The 23,218-nt window shown below is 42.9% G+C and overlaps 1 protein-coding gene across 5 annotated transcripts in view; it reads right to left on the bottom strand.

The window, feature by feature from the left end:
- Positions 1–6,783: 6,783 nt before the first annotated feature.
- The window catches only part of LOC147031284 (mitochondrial import receptor subunit TOM40 homolog), a 49,489-nt gene continuing 33,054 nt past the window's right edge, over positions 6,784–23,218 (bottom strand). For 4 of the 5 annotated variants that reach the window (XM_085861114.1, XM_085861108.1, XM_085861143.1 and 1 more), the window contains exons 7-9: positions 15,450–15,526; positions 7,421–7,523; positions 6,784–7,287 (exon numbers count right to left, since the gene is read on the bottom strand). In XM_085861114.1, coding sequence (XP_085717240.1) covers positions 7,148–7,287; positions 7,421–7,523; positions 15,450–15,526 — 320 coding nt within the window. In that variant the 3' untranslated portion in view covers positions 6,784–7,147. The remainder of the gene's footprint in view (positions 7,288–7,420; positions 7,524–15,449; positions 15,527–23,218) is intronic. The other variant, XM_085861125.1, reaches the window with a different exon arrangement.

Below are 23,218 nucleotides of genomic sequence, written 5' to 3' on the forward strand. Positions count from 1 at the left end.
CACTCAACTATTTTCATTGTTTACAATGAACGATTTAAATTCCTGTCACTCGCCTTTGTTTTTTTGACGCTGGGGTTTGGAAATTTGAAGCGTTTCTTCTGAACGTGTTAAAATGCTCAAACTCGACTATTTTAAATAGACGCTGCCGATGGACAATTGGAATCATAGCCAAGCTAGACATCGAAGTGTGAACATCCTCGTCATGCCCAAGAAAAGTTTGAAGAATGCTGCAAATAAGTGTCCTGGCCGTGGCCGTAGACGCTGACGCAAGGACGATCCATTATACCGACGTCTTTCAGCCTATGAGTGACTTAAAAGTAACGTCTGTCGATGTGTGGCAACGATCACGTAACGTGCCAACAACACGTTAATCATAGGTTAGAAATAAGTTTCGGGTACGCTAAACATTACCTCGGCGTGTCTCAACTTATGATTAACTTACAAGTAGCATGTGTTGATGTCTGTCAACGATCGCAGACCGTGCATACAACTTGTGGCCAGCGTAGCGGAACGTGTGAGTCATACGCCGGCATACGTCGTGAAATTTCAAGCATGAAAAAATTTGAGGACAACCAAAAAGTACAACGTTTAAAGCCAACGTACAACGACGTATGGCAGTGTTTTTCAGCATGCTCTCAATGTTATCAAAACTTACCCATAACGTATTCAACGTGTGCCAGCGTTTTAGAAAAAAAATTCAAAAATCGGCATACGTTGGCTAAAACGTCAAGGTGTGACCAGGCCTTAACATCGGCACATACATACACCTCTTGTACCATTTTGTTCTTTATTTTCGCACCATCAGCTCCATCAGTTCCATCAGAATCTTCTGTGACAACTTCCCACAATGGCCCAGCAGCCGCCCCCCCCCCCAATCGTACCAAAAAATTGCCGCCGTTGGATGTTGCGTGATATTGTTGTGAACCCCTGTGAACCTCTATGAAATCATCAGCAGACCGTTCTGGGGTGTTTTTCCTCCGTAAACTATGTATTTTGTCGCACCTTATAGACTCCATGATACCGGCTTTTAGGAATGGATCAAACTCCTGATCTACCTTCCCTGTCAATGAAAGTGCTACGGAGGGTGGGCTTTTACAAACTTTGGAGGTGTATTTTTTTGGGTCAATATGCAGATAAAATGTGAATAAGTTAGATTAATCGAGAAAATTTGATGATCCACAGTTGCATAAGTATTCAAACCCTTTACCCAATTAACGCAAAATCACTTCCAGAGCAAATTGTTTGAAAGGTTACAAAATAAGTGGAATATATTTCATCCGTATGGAAACAGTGGTTTAACTTAAAAACCACATGCACAACAAAAACGAATAGAATGCAAAATTGCATGAATATCGATATTTGTAAACCTCCGTGAACACTGTCTGGACCCAAGAGCTCTTAAAGGAGACAGTATCATTCAGCATTGTACGTGCTGTGGTTGCGATGTTTACCCCACTCAGACGCGATTTGGCAACTTGCATCCATTTTTCTATTTGATGGATATTGAAGGAACGTTCGATGACATTGTCTAATGATCGATGACTAATGGCAGGAATACATTGGTTGTTGTTAACTCTGAAAATTTGAAAAATACGTGTAGGATGTTGGGTAGATGATTGAAAGAATACCAGAAAAAAATACATCACAACCATTTTCTTTCAAAGAATAATAAACGGCAAATATTTCATGAGTTGAGCAATATATGTCAACCAATGGAAGAATTGTGCAGTGAGTCAAGAATAATCCAAACCAAGTTTGGTCGAAATCCCATCACTATTTCACAAGTTAGCATGGTAACATGACTTTTACCGCGTGGAACCTCTGACCTTTGACCTCTTGACCCCATAATCTAATCATTTTATCAATACATCATTATACATACTTGAACCAAGTTTAACTTGGATCCATTCAGCCATTTTAAAGTTATCGCAGTTTTAAAGTTAAAGATGAAAACCTATCGCGGACGCACGCCGGACAACCTAAAAGCACAATGCCTCCAGCGACTTCGTCGGCAGAAGCGTAAAAACAGCATTTTATTCTCATGCCAGGAGTTTAAATGATAAAATGGAAGGGCTTGAAGCTGATGTAGATATGGAAGAGTACGACAGTCACAGTAAGTGAGACATGGTTTAACAAGGACAGGCCTTGAAGACAACAAGATGTGTCGGTGTGTTAGAAAAGGGAAAACAGGTGGTGTCACAATCTAAATAAAAAAACATATCGAAAGAAAGGGATGACATTAAAGAGGGAATTAATAGAGAGGATTGTGTGAATTGAGAGCAGAGATTACAGGAAAAGTAACCAGGCATGAGGGAAGAGCAGGATTGAAAATAGGGTTTATTTGTGTACAATGTCGAGGCTCATGGAAGGGTTTGAGCAGAAGGGAAGGGAGCAAAATGGAAAGGCGGAAACATCAACAGCAGAGTAGAAGTAAGAGTGAGATCAATGGAAGGGGAAGGAGACATGGGGTGAACAAGTTACACACAAGCTGAAACACAACAAAAAGAGGCAGGGGAAAGTGGGGATAATACAGAAAAGGAACAAACCAACTACCAAACAAAAAGAGGAGAGGGGGGAGGGGATAAATCACAATAACCTGGAAAAAGCAAGTACTTGGGAATGGGGTCATTGGAGGAGAAGAAATAATGGGTAAGGATGGGGGAGATGACCTGAGGTAGTGGTGAATAGCTGTTTTGAAGCCCTTGAGAGAAGATTGGGACTAAACAGACTGGCAAAGTTGGTTCTCTCCATGAGAGAAAGAGGAACAAATGAGTGAAGGTGAGCAGTGGGCTTGGATTTTAGGAGTTTAAAGAAGGCAGAATGGGCTGTGGAAAGGGAATAGTATTTATTATGGGAAATTTTAATTTGCCAGGGCTAGATTGGGTCGAGGCACAGGGAAAGAGCAGATCCAAGGATTTCCTAGACGTAGTCTAGGATTGGGTTTCAACCAAGCTGTTAGAACAAGAAGGAACCCGAATAAGTAACGAGCAAAGATGGAGTCATCAGGAGGAACCAGGATAGGATTCGGGTTTCAGCCTCTACTCCACAACCCTCAAACCCATCCAGGCACAGCCAAGTGAGCCTTACAGAAAAATTTCTGCAAGAATTCACTTCTCCTTGGAGAGATAGATAACGAAAGAGAGGAATAGAGAGATGAAAGAGAAGAAAAAGCAAGAATTATAATGAATAAAGAGAATTATAAATTAAACAAGCTCGAATGAGCTAAGATCCTCGTCCTCCTAATGATGACATCATAAAAACGAATATGACGTCATTGTGATGTATCAGGTTGGCGATAAATTATCTGTGCTAATGCCCGGCTTGATTCCCGTAAACAAAATTCAAACAGCTTGCCTAGTTTCGGAGATAATGGTATAGGCGATTTCCATTAGCGGCGATATTATGACATCAACTTTTTTTCTGGGAAGAATTTCCAAAATCGGAGATGGTTACTGTCTGCGCTTGGGCTTTCTGCATATACATGGCAAGTTTCACGAAGATCCGATGAAAACTCTGGGTTGTGAAACAAAAAATGTCCAAAAATATGAATGACATCATAAAAATGGATATGACGTCATAGTGATGTATCATATGTGTGGTAATTAATCTCTGCTAATGCCCTGTTCGATTCCCGCAAACAGAATTCAAAAAGCTTGCCTAGTTTCGGAGATAATTTTTTAGGCGATTTCCATTAGCGGAGATATTTTGACGTCATAACTTTTTTTTCTTGGAGGAATTTTCAAAATCTGAGATGGTTACTGTCTGCGCAGGGAATTTTTACATATATATGCCAAGTTTCAGGAAGTTTCGATGAAAACTGTAGACTGTGCAACAAAAAAGTCCACAAGAAGAAGATGAAGAACAACAACATAAGACTTCGAGATCCTCCACAAGGATCTAAAAAAAAAAAATATATAGAAAAAAATATATATATATATATATATATATATATATATATATATATATATATATATATATATATATATATATACACATATATATATATATATATATATATATATACACATATATATATATATATATATATATATATACATATATATATCTATATATGTATATATATATATTGTTTCGGCTGTGGAAATTCGCAAACCACCATTCAGGTCCCGTAGGTGAGATAACTCTAAGTACATGTGTAGTTAGCCCCAAACCCGTTGTTTAGAGGGAATTTATGCGATTCATTCGGGCTGCGATGCTTTGAGATAGCCGTTTTTCTGTTCCATCTTTATTTTGAACCAACCACGTCTCAACCGCCATAACCATCAAACCACCACCCAAAAACCCTCCACCACCCTCACCTCTCTCCTTCTACGGCCATTCCCGCACCACCTGTGAACACTGAGCGACGGGCTGTCTTGGGCTCGTTCAAAATACGCACCGAGCCGCGAGTGCAAATAGCGGCCTTTCCGAGGGAGAATTCGGATCAAGAATGCTACACGCCCACTTCTGATCCGTCCAATCGGCAAGCGCGGGGCGGCTTGGCCCCCGCCTCCAGGCGCGTCAGTGTGAAATCGAAATATGCAAATTCTAGGATCAGGGGAGGTTCACGCCCACTTTTCCTTCATCCAATGGGTGAGCGTAGCTCCGCCCCCGAGGTCATCCTGATCCAGAAATTTGCATATTGTTTCTCCTGCCGGCCTATAAAACGCCGAGCGCAAGGCAAATCGTGGCAGAGTCAGTTTTGGTGGCGGAGAGTGAGAGTTTTGGTAAGAGAGTCATCGAGCAGAGTGTGGCAGCAGCAGAGTGTGGCAGCAGCAGAGTGTGGCAGAAAGTGGAGTCGGGTGGCGAAGGCACCGAGTTGGGTTCTGCAGTCGGCTGAGGAGAGTTGGGGGAAGAGGCCAAGGAGCTCGGGTCCGAGGCGAGAAGGACGGCGGTCGGCGACGAGGTCGCGGTGGGAGATCGCTCGTCGCGGGACCTAAGCCAGCCAGCCATTCTCCCTCCCCCAGAGCATCAACAATTCCCCCTTTTCCCCCATGCTGAGATAGTGCAACAAAGGGGGCCCCGTTCCCACCCCACTCCAAACGTCGTGCCAACGAAACCCACGAAGGAGCACGGAGTCGGGGCACAGCCACGCGGCCACATCTGCGGCTCGTCTGCCAACGCGTCACGAGGACGCGGGTAGGACCCACCCGGTCTCGTGGACCTGGCCGCTCCTTCAGGTCCCGCGCACATATTGGCCGACAGGCCCGTCTGCCCCCTTGTCTATGAGGGTGGCTTCTTTCCTTTGCTTTTGAGTAAATGTGTGTTGGTGCCGTCTGTAAAGTAGAACTGTATAAGTGTTGCCGTGTGTGCGCGTAGTCGGTAGTAACTCTGCGTCATTGTTTCTCTTGTTGTAACTGCGACAAGTGCATTTTGACTCTTTGGGTGTATATGTGTGCTTTCCGTGTGTCGCGTAATAAATGTGCATTGTGTGAACTGTTTTCCCGTTTCGCTTCGTCTTTTCTTTAATTGACCCTCCATCCTGCTTCATGTAAAGGGTTCGTAGTGGGCTTAATACGCCCGATAATTGATCGGAACCATCGAGGCCGACGATAACACCGCTCGCTTATCCCGATAGCACGGAACGGACTGCTTAAGCGGTTCCTGTCCGGAGTCGGCCTGCGGCGAGGTACGATCGCCCGGTCGACCACCCGCGCAGGTACTTAGGTAGATCGAATTTGGCGAGCAACCCTATCCTGCGCGGGTGGGCAATTGGCACGGTCGTGGTGGGGTTAAACCCCCACCCGTGACTAGCTCCCGGCGTTGTTCCGAGAGGGTCACGACAGAATTGTCCGTTTCGGTGGGTGAGGCGGCCGCCATTCGAGTCGAGCGGCCGATCGCATGCCGGCGGGCACGAATTCGCAACAATATATATATATATATATATATATATATATATATATATATATATATATATATATATATATATATATATATATATATATTCAACATAAATGTGAAAGCAGCAAAGAACAAATATGCCAGGAAGAACCAGGCCAAACAGATTTCAGCAGTTACTCCCCATGCTCAAACACAGCAACATGTACACGCTACCAATGCGTCAGTTTGTAGAAAAGCTCATGAGAGGTAGTAAGAGAACATATGGGGACAGGTGACCATAACATAGTGTGTGTCACAAACAATATTGTTGAAAGTTAAGGTTTGGGATAATGGAGTAAGACTTAAAATGGAGTAAGAGTGTTCTTCTCAACATCTCTTATCTGCCCATCTCGTTCTATTTTGCCCAACACTGCTGTGATTCAGCAGGGAGGAAAGTAGTGCTATTAATGAAAAGCAGTAGGCATTTATTTCTGTCCCACTCCTCCACCACCCCACCCCACCGTCTTTCTCCTGTTCCTTGGTTATGTTGTGTGCCGATCCGTTCCACACTCTAGCTCTTCCACGAGCCTCGACTGTGGATACAAAAAATGTTATAATAAAAGAAGATGAGAGTTAGGAAGACGTTCAGGAAGGGTGCTCTCGCTCAGATAATGATACATGCATTGAATGGTCTCCATAGAGAGCTGGTGGCAGCAAATACAGTGGATAAATTTAAACTATAATTGGAGAGGTACCTAGAAGCAGGGGTATATGAGTGTTGGCAGAGGCTTGAGGGGCCTTGTGGCCTCCTCCTTGCATTGAAGTTCCTGTGTGATTCCTTGTATGAAAAAAAGAAAAGTTAAAATTGATGTTCATATGTTTTTGATTGTACATGCCTCAACCAATCAAAATGCTGCCGTTCCTTTATCTGAGCCAAATATCACACATACAAGAAATTCATCATTGTAGTTGCAAAATACATATTTAATGTGTTGTTACAGAATGATTTTGAATGGCCAATGATAGCAAATCAAAATAGCTATTAAAGTAGCTATCCTTCAAGGCTACAAGTTCAATGTTGGGCATTTCATTATGGAAAAGATGACAACAATGAAGCTGATGCAATTTTGTCCTTGTTTTTGCTGAAAATGTTCTGTTATCCCATTTAAAATGTCATCTTTTATTAACGGATATGCACAATTCTGCCTGCAAATGCTTTCCTGTATATTATACAGGAAAGCATTCGATTGATATAATAAGAGATCTTAAATGATAAAATCATGCCACAAGTGAACAGTGATCAAGGAAACAAGCAATGGAGAAATGGTCAGTCGATAGTGATGGTGAAGCCACAAGTAAGTTGCGATTGGGGGTGATTGAGGAAAGCACCGAGAGACAGAGTGACTGGTAGAGGACGTAAACGTTTTTCCAACACACTTCCAACTCCTCCAGCACTGTCCACACAGCCTGCAAAATAAAACGTCAAAGATTAACAGGAACAATAAATTTATAGAAAACTGGATGGCTCGGAAAATCAATAAAAATATGAAAAATAAAAACGAATTCTTTCAGCTCTATGTACCTCTGGGTCATTGATTACCTCGAAAGAGGGCATTTTGCCAGGGTAGCTTGAGTTGGTATGCTGCAGAAACACACGACTTGTGTGATCTCATATTTGCACTCAGCTCAACAGCAAACTGAAGCTGAGCAAAAATAATTAAAAACATCATTAGCAGGAGATAGAGAGGGTGGGGGAAAGGTGGAGGTGGGGGTGTGGGGGGGGGTGAGAAAGAAGACGAAGAAGAAGGAGGAAAAGAAAGACAACAATGGGGTCCAGCTCTGCAATTTATCTCCAGTAAATCATCAACTTTACTTCTTCTATAAAGAAGTCAAAAGAATGACACCGTGATTTCTCACATTACCAAAATATTCTCGTATTTTTAAGACGAAGCATCAAATCTGCGCGATACAATTCCATTTATTGATGACAAAATATACTCCACTTCAAGTTCCACCACAAACTCAGTATTTCCATATTTCCTCGATATTCTTCAGTTATTATAATGCCCTTTTAAAAACCCCTCATATGTTTCTCTTGTGTTTTAGTTTTTTTAATTTATTGAATAGGATCTTGAAACATGTATATTACATCATTTACAAAACATTTTATTGGTAGCTATATGAATTTTTTCTATAATAACCCATTTCTTTCATCATAGCATCTAAGAGCACATCCCCCCTCCCCACCCAACACCGTCACCATCGTCATTGGTATTAACTTCATCATTTTACACAGTACTACTCCCACAGTTTTAGGGGCAGCCCCAGCAAATTTTCTGTGCAGCATTTGGGGTGCCTGCACGTACATGTTCGAAAGTGGGTGGGATTTTTAAAATCAAATCTTTCAAAACATTTTTCTCAGATGCATTTCAATCTTTTTCATTTCACTCTTCTTTCTGGAGAAAATGCATTGGTTTTTGGAATATATTTTTCACTCTATTGATCTGTGACATGAAACACAAAATAAATTTTCGAGATGCCTTTTTCAATCACTTATTCACAACATGCATATATATATTTTAAATTCATGATTAATTTTAGGTGTGCCCTTTTCACTCTTTGTAGAATAACGCTAAGTGATTTCTAACCACCAGCACACCGCTGGGTGGGGAAGGACTGATACGACTCCACGTCTACCTGTAATTTGCGTGCAGGTTGGTGGTTTAGGAACCACGTTGCCGCTGGTGAATCTGCCAACAGTGAATAGCCAAGCTTAGCTCTGCCAGCAACTCGTCTTCACTTATGGCACCTAAAATGTGCTGATTCCCAATCGATCCGTCTATAGGTTGATCATGCGAAATAATTTATGTGCAATAGGTTCCATGTTCCTCAATGACACATTCACATGAACAACGGATTTACTTCTAATGAAAGGGGTGTGGGAGAAGGGAAGACAAAGAGAGAAAGAGAAAGAGAGAGCGAGAGCAAGAGAGACACACAGAGACAGGGACAGAGACAGAGAGTACAACCGTACATGCGGTGAATCAAACTAAAACTAAAATAACTCCATTCCCACAGCTTAATAATTTATATTATTTCATTGACTTGGGGGTTACGAGATGGAAAAAAAAAAGAGGACAAGACAGAAGAGTGGGACCACACTGTTCTACACACAGTGTGGTCCCACTCACCATGATCGCTCCCAGTCATCTCATGCAGGGTTTTGCCTTGTGTACCCGGTTCAAGCACGTGATCCTCACACTACAAACCGTAAAGCCAGCAGCATGCATGGAGCAGGTACAAGCAACGAGGCAGACAAGCAGATGCCAGACGCAAAGGCAAAATTAGCTCAACCGAGAAGAGCATGTCGAGAGAAAGATAGAGAGGGAGAGAAAGAGAATGACGACGACCAGCCTAGACCTCCTTAATGCAGTGTCCCGGCTTTTATTAGTTCCGATGGGGTGGGGAGGACCCTCCGTGGCACACGCAGATTAGCCAGCACGGACATTGCACAAGGATCACGTGCCTGCACCAAATTGCTGGGGAGGGGGCTGGTGAGTTTCCAATCACACGCCGGCGAGTCCCTTTTCTGATTGCACGGTGGGCTTCTCCACAGTTTGCTTCATGGAAAACACAAATGGATAAAGATACATGAAGAACATGGCAAAGTGTAAGGGAAAGGAAATATATGAGCTCAGACACACGTTTTGGGCGTGAAGACGAGGGGGCTCGCTAAAACACTTCATTTGACACTGCCTCATTAATTACATTAATTACTTCACACTTATGCTAATTTGTATTATGAGATAACTATTATAAACTAAACCCATTTATCCCTTCAGCCAAATTCTTAACACAACCTTCTTCTCTCCAGAAGACTCATCCTGAATCTGGATCAAAGGACCGTGCACGGCTGATTAGTTGGCATACACACAGTTACCCTTCTATATGTAAACCCACAAGAAAAAGTTAATTTCACGAGTTGAAATGTCAAGCAACTTTCCTATCCATTCTCACATGACAGACAGCACAACCCTTAACAGGATATAATATTGGATGGTTGTCCAAAAATAATTTTCGGTTTGAAATTTTAACAACTCCTCTTCTTCTTCGTCTTTCGGCTGCACCCGTTAGGGGTCGCCACAGTGGATCAACCGTCTCCATTTCGCTCTATCCTCCACATCTTCCATTGACACTCCAACTGCCCGCATGTCCGCCCTCACCACATCCATGAACCTCTTCTTTGGCTTTCCTCTTCTCCTCCTGCCTGGCAGCTCCATCCTCAGCATCCTTCTCCCGATATACTCCGCTTCCCTCCTGTGCACATGTCCAAACCATCTCAATCTCGCCTCTCTCACTTTGTCTCCAAACCGTCCTACCTGCGCTGTCCCTCTAATATACTCATTCCTTATCCTATCCATCCTCGTCACTCTCAACGAGAATCACAGCATCTTTAACTCTGCCACCTCCAGCTCCGCTTCCTGTCTTCTGGTTAGCGCCACCGCCTTCAAACCATACAACATAGCTGGTCTCACTACCGTCTTATATACTTTCCCCTTAACTCTTGCAGCTACCCTTCTGTCACAAATCACTCCTGCAACTCTTCTCCACCCACTCCATCCTGCCTGCACTCTCTTTTTCACTTCTCTCCCACACTCTCCGTTACTTTGGACAGTTGATCCCAAGTATTTAAACCCATCCACCTTTCCCACCTCAACTCCTTGCAACCGCACCATACCACCACCCTCCCTCTCATTTACGCACATGTACTCTGTCTTACTCCTACTGACTATCATTCCCCTTCTCTCCAGTGCGTACCTCCACCGCTCGAGGCTCGCCTCAGCCTGCTCCCTACTCTCCCTACAGATCATGATGTCATCCGCGAACATCATAGTCCATGGGGACTCCAGTCTGATCTCGTCCGTCAACCTGTCCATCACCATTGCAAACAGGAAAGGACTCAGAGTCGATCATTGGTGCAATCCCACTTTTACCTTAAACTGGTCCGTCATTCCTACCGCACACCTCACCGCTGTCACACTGTCTTCATACATATCCTGCACAATCCTCACATACTTCTCCACCACTCCCGACTTCCTCATACAATGCCACAACTCCTCTCTTGGCACCCTATCATAAGCTTTCTATAGATCCACAAACACACAATGTAACTCCTTCTGGCCTTCCCGATACTTCTCCATCAACATTCTCAAAGCAAACATCGCATCAGTGGTGCTCTTTCCTGGCATAAACCCATATTGCTGCTCACAAATCATCACCTCTCCTCTCAACCTAGTTTCCACTACTCTTTCCCACAACTTCATGGTGTGGCTTAACAACTTTATCCCTCTGTAATTTCCACAGCTCTACACATCACCCTTGTTCTTGAAAATCGGGATCAGTACACTTAATCTCCACTCCTCCGGCATCCTCTCACTTTCAAAGACTTTATTAAACAATCTGGTTTACAACCCCACTGCCATCTCTCCTAAGCACTTCCATGCCTCCACTGGTATGTCATCTGGGCCAACCGCTTTTCCACTTTTCATCCTCTTCATAGCAGTCCTCACTTCATCCTTACAGATCCACCCCACTTCCTGATTCACTATCTCCACCTCTTCCATATATATATATATATATATATATATATATATATATATATATATATATATATATATATATATATATATATATATATATATATATATATATATATATATATATATATATATATATATATATATATATATATATATATATATATCTATATATATATATCTATCTCTATCTCTATCTCTATCTCTATCTCTATCTCTATCTCTATCTCTATCTCTATCTCTCTCATTTTCTTCATTCATCAGCTCCTCAAAGTACTCCATCCACCTTCTCAACACACTCTCCTCGCTCGTCAGCACATTCCCATTTGCGTCCTTAATCACCCTAACCTGCAGCACATCCTTCCCAGCTCGGTCCCTCTGTCTTGCCAATCGGTATAAATCCTTTTCCCCTTCTTTTGTATCCAACTTCTCATACAGCTCGTCATATGCCTTTTCTTAGCCTTTGCCACCTCTCTCTTTGCCTTTCGCCACCACTCCTTGTACTCCTGCCTACTTTCTTCATCTCTCCGACTATCCCACTTCTTTTTCGCCAACCCCTTCTTCCTTATACATCCTGTACTTCCTCGTTCCACCACCAAGTCTCCTTATCTTCCTTCCTCTGTCCAGATGTCACACCAAGTAGCTTCCTAGCTATCTCCCTCACAACTTCTACTGTAGTTGTTGTTTGTTGTTATCATAGTTGAATTGTTATAATATATTGTTGTTATAATAAAGAGTTGTTATAATAGTTGAAATTTTAACAACATTCCACTCTAGTCACAAGAAAGATGAAATCTATCAATCTAAAATTTATGGAAAAAAAGATAAATTTTAGGTTCATTTTTTCCAAAATGAGGGATAGAAAACAAATGTTATGAACTCTTGAGTAAAAATAAAGGGTGCTCCAAAAAGACCGTCAACTTTGGTTGTTAATATATTTTGAACCACAAATGATACAACAATACCCTTTGGTATGTATGATACAGAAACTCCTAAAGTTTTGGCACACCATAAACAAACTTCAATGTGAGCTCCATTTGTTGCGTGCAGGACATCAAAGCGGTAGCAAGTTATTGTCATGTATGGCTCAGCATGCTTGCGTCCACCAGTGTGCGTGCAGCTGTGATCCGAGAACGAAGATCCTTCAAGTTTGTGGGTTTGTCAACGATGTTGTCCACAACACCAAGTTGGCAGAGAAAAATAAAATAAAATAAAATAAATCGAGGAGGGTTATGTCTGGTCATCGTGAAGGCTAAGCGGTTGGTCTGTCGCAGCCAATCCAGCGACCTGGAAATTTTTCATTCAGGATGGCTCGAACGACTAAGGCCCATTGAGGGGGAGTGTTGTCCTGTTGAAAAATATCGGGTTGCAGGTCTTCAATCTGTGGGAAGGCGAATCCTTCCAACATATTGTAAATTGTTCAGGTCACTGTATCTTCCACAAAGAAAAACGGACCCACCAAGCGGTCATGGAGGCTACAACACGCATTGACCTTTGGACTGTCACATATGGGTTCAATGACCACGTGGGGATTTTCAGAGCTCCAGATTATCACATTGTGCCGATTGACCTTCCCCAGTACATGAAATCGATTTTCTGGGACGTTGTTGAAATGATTCATGCACTCGTTCAATGTCTGCTGCACTCGTGCTTGGTCGACCGGTACTTTTCTGTTACGACCGGTACGGTACTTGGTCTGACAACTTCCAGTCTCCTTAAACCCCTTGTAACACTCTCCGATAGTCCGTGATGGCAAATTCCTTCCATACCTTGTACGGAAACTATGCTGAACTTGCTTGTCGGATCTAGTCTCAATGAACCATTCGACACACTGAGCTTTCTCCTGTGGAGTCACCATTTTCTTTTATATTAAACCACCAGACCTGAAAATACAGCAAACTTTATGAGTTTCTGTGTCAGACAAAACAAAGGGTATTGTTGAATCTTTTGTGATACTAAATACACTACCTGGCCAAACGTATGTGGACACCTGCTCGCCCAACATCTCATTCCAAAATCATGGGCATCAATATGGAGTTGGTCCCCCCTTTGCTGCCATAACAGTCTCCACTCTTCTGGGAAGGCTTTCCACTAGATGTTGGAACATTGCTGCGGAGATTTGCTTCCATTCAGCCATAGGAGCATTAGTGAGGTCAGGCACTGATGTTGGGCGATTAGGTCTGGCTCGCAGTCGGCATTCCAATTCATCCCAAAGGTGTTCGATGGGGTTGAGGTCAGGGCTCTGTGCAAGCCAGTCAAGTTCTTCCACACCGATCTCGACAAACCATTTCTGCATGGACCTCACTTTGTGCACGGGGGCATTGTCATACTGAAACAGGAAAGGGCTTTCCCCAAACTGTTGCCACAACGTTGGGAGCACAGAATCATCTAGCATGTCATTGTATGCTGTACCATTAAGATTTCCCTTCACTGGAACTAAGGGGCCTATACTAGCCCGAACCACCAAAAACAGCCCCAGATAATAATTCCTCCACCAAACTTTACATTTGGCATCATGCATTCAGGCAGGTAGCATTCTCCTGGCACTCGCCAAAACCCAGATTCGCCCTTCCGACTGCCAGATGGTGAAGCGTGATTCATCACTCCAGAGAACGTGTTTCCACTGCTCCAGAGTCCAATGACAGTGAGCTTTACACCACTCCAGATTACGCTTGGCATTGCGCATGGTGATCTTAGGCTTGTGTGCGGCTGCTCGGCCATGGAAAGCCATTTCATAAAGCTCTTGAGGAAAAGTGTTTGTGCTGACGTTGCTTCCAGAGGAACTCGGTAGTGAGTGTTGCAACTGACAACAGACAAATTTTCTGTGCTACGCGCTTCAGCACTCGGCGGTCCTGTTCTGTGAGCTTGTGTGGCCTACCACTTCACGGCTGAGTTGTTTTTGCTCCGAGATGTTTCCATTTCACAATAACAGCACTTACAGTTGACCGGGACAGCTCACACAGGGCAGAAATTTGATGAACTGACTTGTTGGAAAGGTGGTATTCTATGAGGTGCCACGTTGAAAGTCACTGAGCTCTTCAGTACGGCCCATTCTACTGCCAGTGTTTGTATATGGAGATTGCATGGCTGTGTGCTTGATTTTATACACCTGTTAGCAATGGGTGTGGCTGAAGTAGCCAAACCCACTAATTAGAAGGGATGCCCGCACACTTTTGGCCATGTCGTGTATATTACAACCAAAGTTGTTGGAACACCCTGTATAATGGGTTAAATGGTGTCTCAGCTTAAAAAGTATAAACGGAGGTTTCTGATTAACCTGATAAAATGTGTTGACCAAGCTGGTGTAGTTAGGGTTAGTTGTCTGAAATTTTAGATTTATATTACCAGATTAGCAAACACTTTTTAGCAGGAGTGCGAGAACCCCCCATTTTCATCCAATTCACCTTGTTTAATTATTATTATTTTTATTAAAAGCTCATCTTTTTACACTTGCCATTTCTAAAGTTTACGTTTCTCCCCTCTTCTTTGTTAAGAGCTTTCAGATTTTGCTTCTCAATCAAAATGCTATTCAGTATAATAAATCAACCAATTCATTAAATCACGAGTGAGGTACTCGTGCTATCCTGGTGTGCTTTTTTCACTCCTTGCAGTACAATGGTGAGTCGTTTCTAACCAACACACTGTTGGGTGGGGAGCGATCGATAGGACTGTATGTCTGCCCGTAATTTGTGTACAGGTTGGTGGTTCAGCAACCTATGCAAAAGTGGGAGCCCAAAATCTCAAAAACACCAATAAATAAATAATAATTTAAAAAAACCTTTTCAGAAATTTGATGAAAACTCCCACCCACTTTCAGACACCTGCTGGGACCCTAAAAGGTTTCACAGAACATTTGGTGTGGCTAGCCTCAAAACTGAGGGAGTAGTTTGGGGATGGACAGACAGACACTCCTGCTTTATTATTTCAATGTTGATAAATTGGGAAAAAAATTAACAGGAACTTAAAGATGAAAGAGCTGAAAGATAAAGTGGTTTTGAAACGATTAAATAATAACAAAAACATTGACAGAACCTGTGATGTTGCTTGATGAAAATACGAAGCATGGAACCCACCATGTCCAATGTTCATAGCTGCAACACAGTCTTGTCCTAGTCAAAAGAATAGCATTACAAAAAAAACCATCATTTCCTTCTCGTAATTCATTTTTGTGCAATGTTTTTTTAAAAATAATTTCAATTACAGAGATCATTATTGATTGAGCCAGACATCTATATATTACTAAAACTCTCATCTTGTATGTATGTATGTATGTATGTATGTATGTATGTTCCCGAAATACAGCCAAAACGGTACATGATAGCGCAAAAATTTGAGGGCCACCTTACTCACAATTCGCCTGCGGTGTGCCGTCTCAAGTGTTGTTCAAATCGGGCAATGAAAAAAATTATTAAAAATCAATTCCCGATTCAGTCAAGTACTTCTCAGGATTATTTGATCAATGCAAACAACCTCAGCGATACAGTTCGCTGGAACTATCTTTTTTATTTTTTTAAATGATTTTTTTTTTAATCAACCACTGTCACAACGGGAACCCAACGGGTTCACGGGTCATCCAGTTATTATTTGAATCTGATAAATGTAAATAAATTATCATTCCCCAAAAGATAAATTCTCTGCTTTCAGGCCAAATGGTAATAGTTAGTCCAAATATTAAATCGATATAATTAATATTTATATGGAGCATCATTTTTACAGTATGTGCAGGAACGAACCAAAAGCTTATAATGAATATCATTATAATGATGCATTGTAATGACCATCAAATAATATGAACAAAGCTCAATCAGCAAAAAACAAAAAATATGAATATTTATCAGTGAAAATATTTAAATTAGGAAACAGCTAAGTTATTCACATTAAAAGAGAGTTCAAACCTGAAAGATGAATCTTCAAAGGGCCAACGTAATTCAGCATTTACTTTTGACATGATAAAATATTTTTGCATCGGTTTTATAGAATTTAAAGAAATTTAGGATTTAAAGAAAGTGGTCGATATTCCACCAGTACCAATGGAAAATTAACTTGTGTCCATTTCAAGAAATCAATGAAAACAATGAAAACAATGAAGAGGAGATGAAGGTATTATTGCATAGACAGCACCCACCCAAAACTGCAAGTGATTGAAGGTGGGAACTGTACATGCTGAGAATTAATATCCATGGATAGCAGGCTTAAGGCTCGATTTGGATGCACGGATGCTCGAGCGGATGACGTCGTCTACATTCTGTGCATGTTCTAACATGCCAATTATAAAACAGGATGATCATAAATTGAATCCTCCAGGATTCTCAATCCAGCCAAAATACCAGCGATACAATAATGGCAGGAACTCAATGCACATGCAGTGTTTAGAATCTACAATGATAAATGTCAGTGTGTGTCCGAGCGTCAGTCTCCTCCACAACTCCAAAATCATGAAATCTAGCGGCCCCAAACTTTGCATAAATACTAAAGGCCCAGTCACACCTTGACGTTTTAGCCAGCGATGGCAACGTATTAAAATTTATGTAAAACGCTGGCTTACGTTGAACTTTTGATGTTTTTTTTTTAAAGATTCGGACGTATTCATAACGACTTTGGCTTATGTATAACGCATTAGTCACGGACACAGAACGTTTCGTTGTGTTATAGATAACTTATACCAACGAATGCTGAACCTGTTGTCGGCCTACACAACCGATGCCCAACGATAGTCTAACTTAGGCATAGCGCGTTGCACGCATCGCCGACGATGTCGTGACGTAGCCTATTAAAAGGCTGACGCACAACGATTCGAATCATTACTGCCGTAGAAATGGAAGTGTCAACATCGCGGTCACACCTTGGCGATCTTGCCAGCGTATGCCGACCTAAGAAAAATGTGTCTAAAACGTTGGGGCACGTCAAATACGGTATGAGTAAGTTTGGTATACGTGAGTAGAACGCTAAAGTACGCTATCATACGTCGTAGTAAGTAGAGTACGTCAAGAAATTTTAAACATGTTCAAAATTTTACGACGTACTTGGCATATGACACACGTTCCGCATGCGATGGGGATAAGTTGTACACACGATATGCAGACGCTTACACACGTCCACAAAGGCTACTTATAAGCTACTCATAAGTCGAAACACGTCGCGGTAATGTCTTTTTTACGCGAAACTTATTTCTAACTTATGTTTGACGTGCTTTGAACCATTTCTTTACGTAGTCCCAACACACATTGACGTATGTAGACGTATTCCAATGACGTCTTCCGGTCGACAAAAAAAAAATAAATGAACGTGTTTCTAACTTACAACTGCCATATAAAGACGTGTTCCCAGCGATTTTGGGAATTGGTATATAAAAATTCTGCTCATAAAAGGGAACCCAACAGTGTTTTCGAGTCCTTTTTGAGTCGATGTCCATGTCAGCAGTCACAGCAACAGTATCAGTATCAGTATCAGTATTAGTAGTAGTTTGTTCATGTTGGCAGTAGTAGGTGAGTGTGAGGGGGAGGATGTGGGTTATGATGGATCCTCCTTGCGTCCGCGTGTCCACGGGTAGGAGACATCTTTGCACCATTGTTCGAAGTTCTTCGCGGCTAATTTTTTATGGGGCTTTTTCAACAATGAGCTATGGCTTGTTTTTACGATTTAAGTCTATTCATAATGGGTTGAATAAATGCACAATGAACTAATAATGTGCATAGAGCGCTTCGATAACTTATAGATATGGTATACCAACGAATAATTATCGTGTAGCCGGCGTTCACATACTATGCCCAACGATAGCCTAACTTATCCATATCGTGCGGCAGTTTATCTTTGCCGGTGACGTGGGGTTTGCTATTCATAGGCTGCCACTCAACGATTTAAATGGCTGCATCTCCACTATTGAAAGTAGATGCTTGCGCTCAACAATTGGATTTTTTTTTACACTCAACGACTTTTAAACGGTACCACTCAGCTATTTTCATTGTTTACAATGAACGATTTAAATTGCTGTCACTCGCCTTTGTTTTTTGACGCTGGCGCTCGGAAATTTTAATCGTTTCTATTGAACGTGCTAAATCGCTCAAACTCCACTATTGAAAGTAGACGCTTGCGCTCAACAATTGGATATTTTTTTACACTCAACGACTTTTAAACGGTACCACTCAACTATTTTCATTGTTTACAATGAACGATTTTAATTGCTGTCACTCGCCTTTGTTTTTTGACGCTGTGGTTTGGAAATTTGAAGCGTTTCTTCTGAACGTGTTAAAACGCTCAAACTCGACTATTTTAAATAGACGCTGCCGATGGACAATTGGAATCATAGCCAAGCTAGACATCGAAGTGTGAACATCCTCGTCATGCCGAAGAAAAGTTTGAAGAATGCTGTAAATAAGTGTCCTGGCCGTGGCCGTGGACACTGACGCAAGGACGATCCATTATACCGACGTCTTTCAGCCTATGAGCAACTTAAAAGTAACGTCTGTCGACGTGTGGCAACGATTGCGTAACGTGCCAACAACACGTTAATCATAGGTTAGAAATAAGTTTCGGGTACGCTAAACATTACTTCGGCGTGTCTCAACTTATGATTAACTTACAAGTAGCATGTGTTGACGTCTGTCAACGATCGCAGACCGTGCATACAACTTGTGGCCAACGTAGCGGAACGTGTGAGTCATACGCCGGCATACGTCATGAAATTTCAAGCATGCAAAAATTTGAGGACAACCGAAAAGTACAACGTTTAAAGCCAGCGTACAACGACGTATGGCAGTGTTTTTCAGCGTGCTCTCAATATTATCAAAACTTACCCATAACGTATTCAACGTGTGCCAGCGTTTTAGAAAAAAAATTTCAAAAATCGGCATACGTTGGCTAAAACGTCAAGGTGTGACTGGGCCTTAAGGGAAGTGCAAGGTGGTGCATGATTGAAAATTGTGTTTGGGTTAATTTAAACACCTCTTTTGAAGATAATTTAGGGGATGCTCATCGCAAAAAAACACAAAATAAGCCTGACCAAGATGGTGGGGCGCCATCTTGATCAGCCCTCTGTCAGACTGCAAGAGTCTTCATCCGCCATTTTTTTTGGCTTACTCAACAATGCCTGGGCTTGCAACAGGCTGCAATGATTTCTTAATAACGTTCCCCCCCCCACACTTTCCTCACTCATATCATCGAATGCCTAATCATCATACCTATGAATCGTTGGATACATCACAATGCTTATAAATGCCCGGAGACGTCAGCATTTGTGGCTTTATTAAATTTCCACACATGCCATACCCTCGAGAAGTTCTTACACCACGGTAATACAAATTACAAAATTTAAACTCCAGAAATGAACTTAGCAGCAGTTCTGACAGTGTTCATTTGTCCAATTCAGACAAAGTTTCACATCTTGGGCATCTGCGAGAGGTGTTTAATATGATGGATTGGCGATCGATAACCACTTACCGATTCAGCCGTTCCTCATCAACCGCTTTGTTGGAGTGTTTCCTTGAGTGCTTAAGATACTTGGCGAGCGCTCTACAATATTCGCACCGTCACTGAATACTGTGTATCAACCGACTTGAACAAAGTTCAGGGGCCACTCGCCTGCGTTGGCCCCCTTTTGTTCTGCGGTGTGTAGGACGCTGGCTGGCTCGCTGAAAAGGTGAAATTTTTTTTTACACCACGTTTCCCCTTTTTGTATGATCTTTCATTATACGACCCATCACTTTGGCATAGACAAATACATATAAAAAAATTAAACATTTCGTTTTTTTGAAGTTTCTTGAACTGTGTCATTGGAGTGCTTGCTTGTCGCGCTCTCCACCAGCTTCCATGGCGATACCACGGCACAGTTCTCCCATATGGACATCTCCGGCGTTAAGAAGAGAAAATGAATTAGGTGATTACAATGAAAAAAATGTTTTCAGTTCCAAAGCAAAGAATCGCCACATCACAGCAAGATAGCCAAGAGGTACGTACACTCAATCTAAGCTGTCTTGCTTGGGTTTGAATCCTGACCCAGCTATAAACTGTCGTAACGGTGATTCATGGATGGGGTGATTCATCAATGTGTTTGCAGTCTCTCGGATAGATGTTAAATTGGGCGTCAAGTCTGCCGGAATCACTCCTCCCCCAAAAAAATCCTCTCCTCCCCTTCTCCACACTCTTCCCTCCCCTCTCTCCCTCTCCTTCCATCACCCCTCTGCCTCTCTCACACCTATCCCACTCCTCTCTCTCCCTCCCCCACCATTCACCCTCTCTCACCCACCCCTCATCCTCCCCCTGCTCCCCCACTCCTCCCCTTCTGTTGAGGGGACTGTAGCATGTACAAATCAGATTCGGAGTGAGCAGACCGCAGGGGTGGAAAGGTTGTTGTATTTTCAAGCATGCATGCATGCAGGCAGGCCTTTGCTAGGTAGATAGTGTGGGTTTTAAATGCTCCCGCCCGGTTATATTGTTACGGATTTGGAAGCCTCTTACACACAATCAGCAGTCCCAAAGTTTAGTTATTTCGTTAAGTATATGTTTATAGTTAGGGTCCCGTCCTTATGTCTAATGGGAATTTCATGTGTGTACTGCGGGTTTATTACTTACGAAATCTAAAGATTTCGTAAGTATATTGATGACTGCCGTCCTCTGTTTGTGTGTTTGTTTGTAGGCACGATAACTCGATAACGGAAAAAGCTACCAATGTCAAATTACACCACGTGATTCAGGAGGGTGATGGCTAGCACTGATTAGATTTTGGTCAAAATCGGTCAAAGGTCAAGGTCAAACATTCGATTTTTGATGGTTTTGTACAGAATCATCGTAGAAACTTCTGGTTTGCGTCGCTACCTTCTCGAGAGACAGCTTTTATTAGACAAGGTCAGAGGTCAAGTTGACGATTTCGTAAGTACCAGTCTATGACTGCTTGTTTTTTAGTTAGGTTTTTTTTTTTTTTACAACGACAGCGGCACCGTCCCTCACTCAACCCGGTCGCCATTGCGCATGTGTTTCTGGCTGAGGATGTGGGTGGGACCTCTCACTCCAGAGCCGACTCCACCCACGAGGGCAAGGGCGCCTCCTCCTTCGTCCAATCAGGAGGCTTATCTCCTCAGCTCGAGACTCCGCCCAGAAAGGCAGGGGAGTGCCCCTTGTCCAATCACGCACAGAGGGTGACTTTCCCACGACACCCCGGCCAATGAGGGTTGAGATGCCTCAGATGGCGATTTTCTCACCCCACACAAGAAATGAATAAAGAAACGCCAGGCTCCGGAGCGCTGGTCTTGGGGGTCGTGGGTCTTGGTGCTGGCTGGTTCGTCTGGTCCTGGGTCATCATCGCCTCTGGTCTTCTCCTTGGTGCGTGGCTGGTTTCGGAGTGCGGTCCCTGGTGCTTGGTGGGGCAACGAAGGTGTGGGTTTGAGCCCCCCCCGCACTGAACCAGCTCGTCTCAACCAGACCGCACGAGGCGGAAAGGTGCCCAACCGGCCCCATTTATTTTGGGTGTGTGTGCGTGTGTGTCGGTGGCGCCGTCCTGCAAGTAGAAACTGTTTAAGTGCCTTGTACATTAAATTGCATTTCTGATAGTCGGTTTAACTGCTCTTTTCGTGCTCCCCTACCCCATTATAAATAAACCCCCAATTGTTCAATGTACCAGCTCGTTGTTGTGCTTTCTATTATTGACCCAGCATGGTTCGTGTTTGAGAACCAGTAAGCCGATTGGGCTGTAAGTTGTCATTTGGACCGACGGACTTTGGTAATTCCACTCGGTTACACAGGACCGAGGTCGTTAGAGCGACCCGGTTCGACAGAGTCCGTTGAGGGTGTGACTTCCCCGGTAATTTGACGACATGAGTACTTCGGTACATTGAAATTTGGTTATTAACCCTACCCCACACAGTCAGAGAATTGGCGAGCACAGTCCTTAAGTGACCCGTGACCTTCGGAGTTGTCCAAAGGTTACGACCTGCAATTTTGGGTGTTTTGTGGGAGAAGGCTCTTGTGCTCCATATGGCGGCCGTTCCTCGCCACCGACCCCCGGCCCACAACAATATATGGAACCCGGCAGTTAAAAAGAAAATGTTGCTGTTTGTGCATGTGTTATCGCCCTTCCCTTCCCCTCAAGCTGCCTTCCCTTCACATGACGCAGCCTTCCCTCCACCTCCCCTCATGCTTACCTCCTCCCAAACCCCCTACCCTCTCCACCCCCCATGGACATCTCCCAGCGGTCTCCCGGGCTGTATTAACGAACCCCATGCATTAACATCTCTGTCTGTCTGTCTTTGCCTTTGTGCAGGATATCTCAAAAAGTTGAGGACGTATCTGGATGAAATTTGGTGGGCAGGTCCGGTGTTTGACAAGGGCGAACTGATTAGATTTTGGTGAAGATTTGGATCCGGATTCGACTACTGGAATTTTTAAGTGATTCTTCACCATTGAGAGGAAGGGCCAAAACCGATTACATGGCATGCTATTTTAAAAATGTATTGGGCCCGGTATGTTCTCGTGGATCAGGCATTACATGGCGGAGGTATTCGCTCTACCGAGTGCCCTTCCAGTTAATGAATAATTTTATAGGCAAAATTAAAATAAAATGGATGGCACAAATTCCTGGACAAAGACAATTTATAAACACAACACTAATTGAACAAGAAAGAAAATAACACCCTTCTATAAAAGGCATTCAGATACAAGTCAGTGAGCTAATCAGGGCTGCCAGTTCATTCCAAAATGATGCTGAAGGTGGTGGCAGAGCTTGCAATGGAATGGCTTGGGGAGCTGGGAAGCTCTACGTCAATGTCGGAAGGCAGCCAGAGGAGACAGTGGCAGAAAGTCAGTGAGTGCAA

This window comes from Eptatretus burgeri, chromosome 2 (genome assembly GCF_056783735.1).
Source record: "Eptatretus burgeri isolate ZD-2024b chromosome 2, Ebu_testis_v1, whole genome shotgun sequence".
Lineage (NCBI taxonomy): Eukaryota > Metazoa > Chordata > Myxini > Myxiniformes > Myxinidae > Eptatretus > Eptatretus burgeri.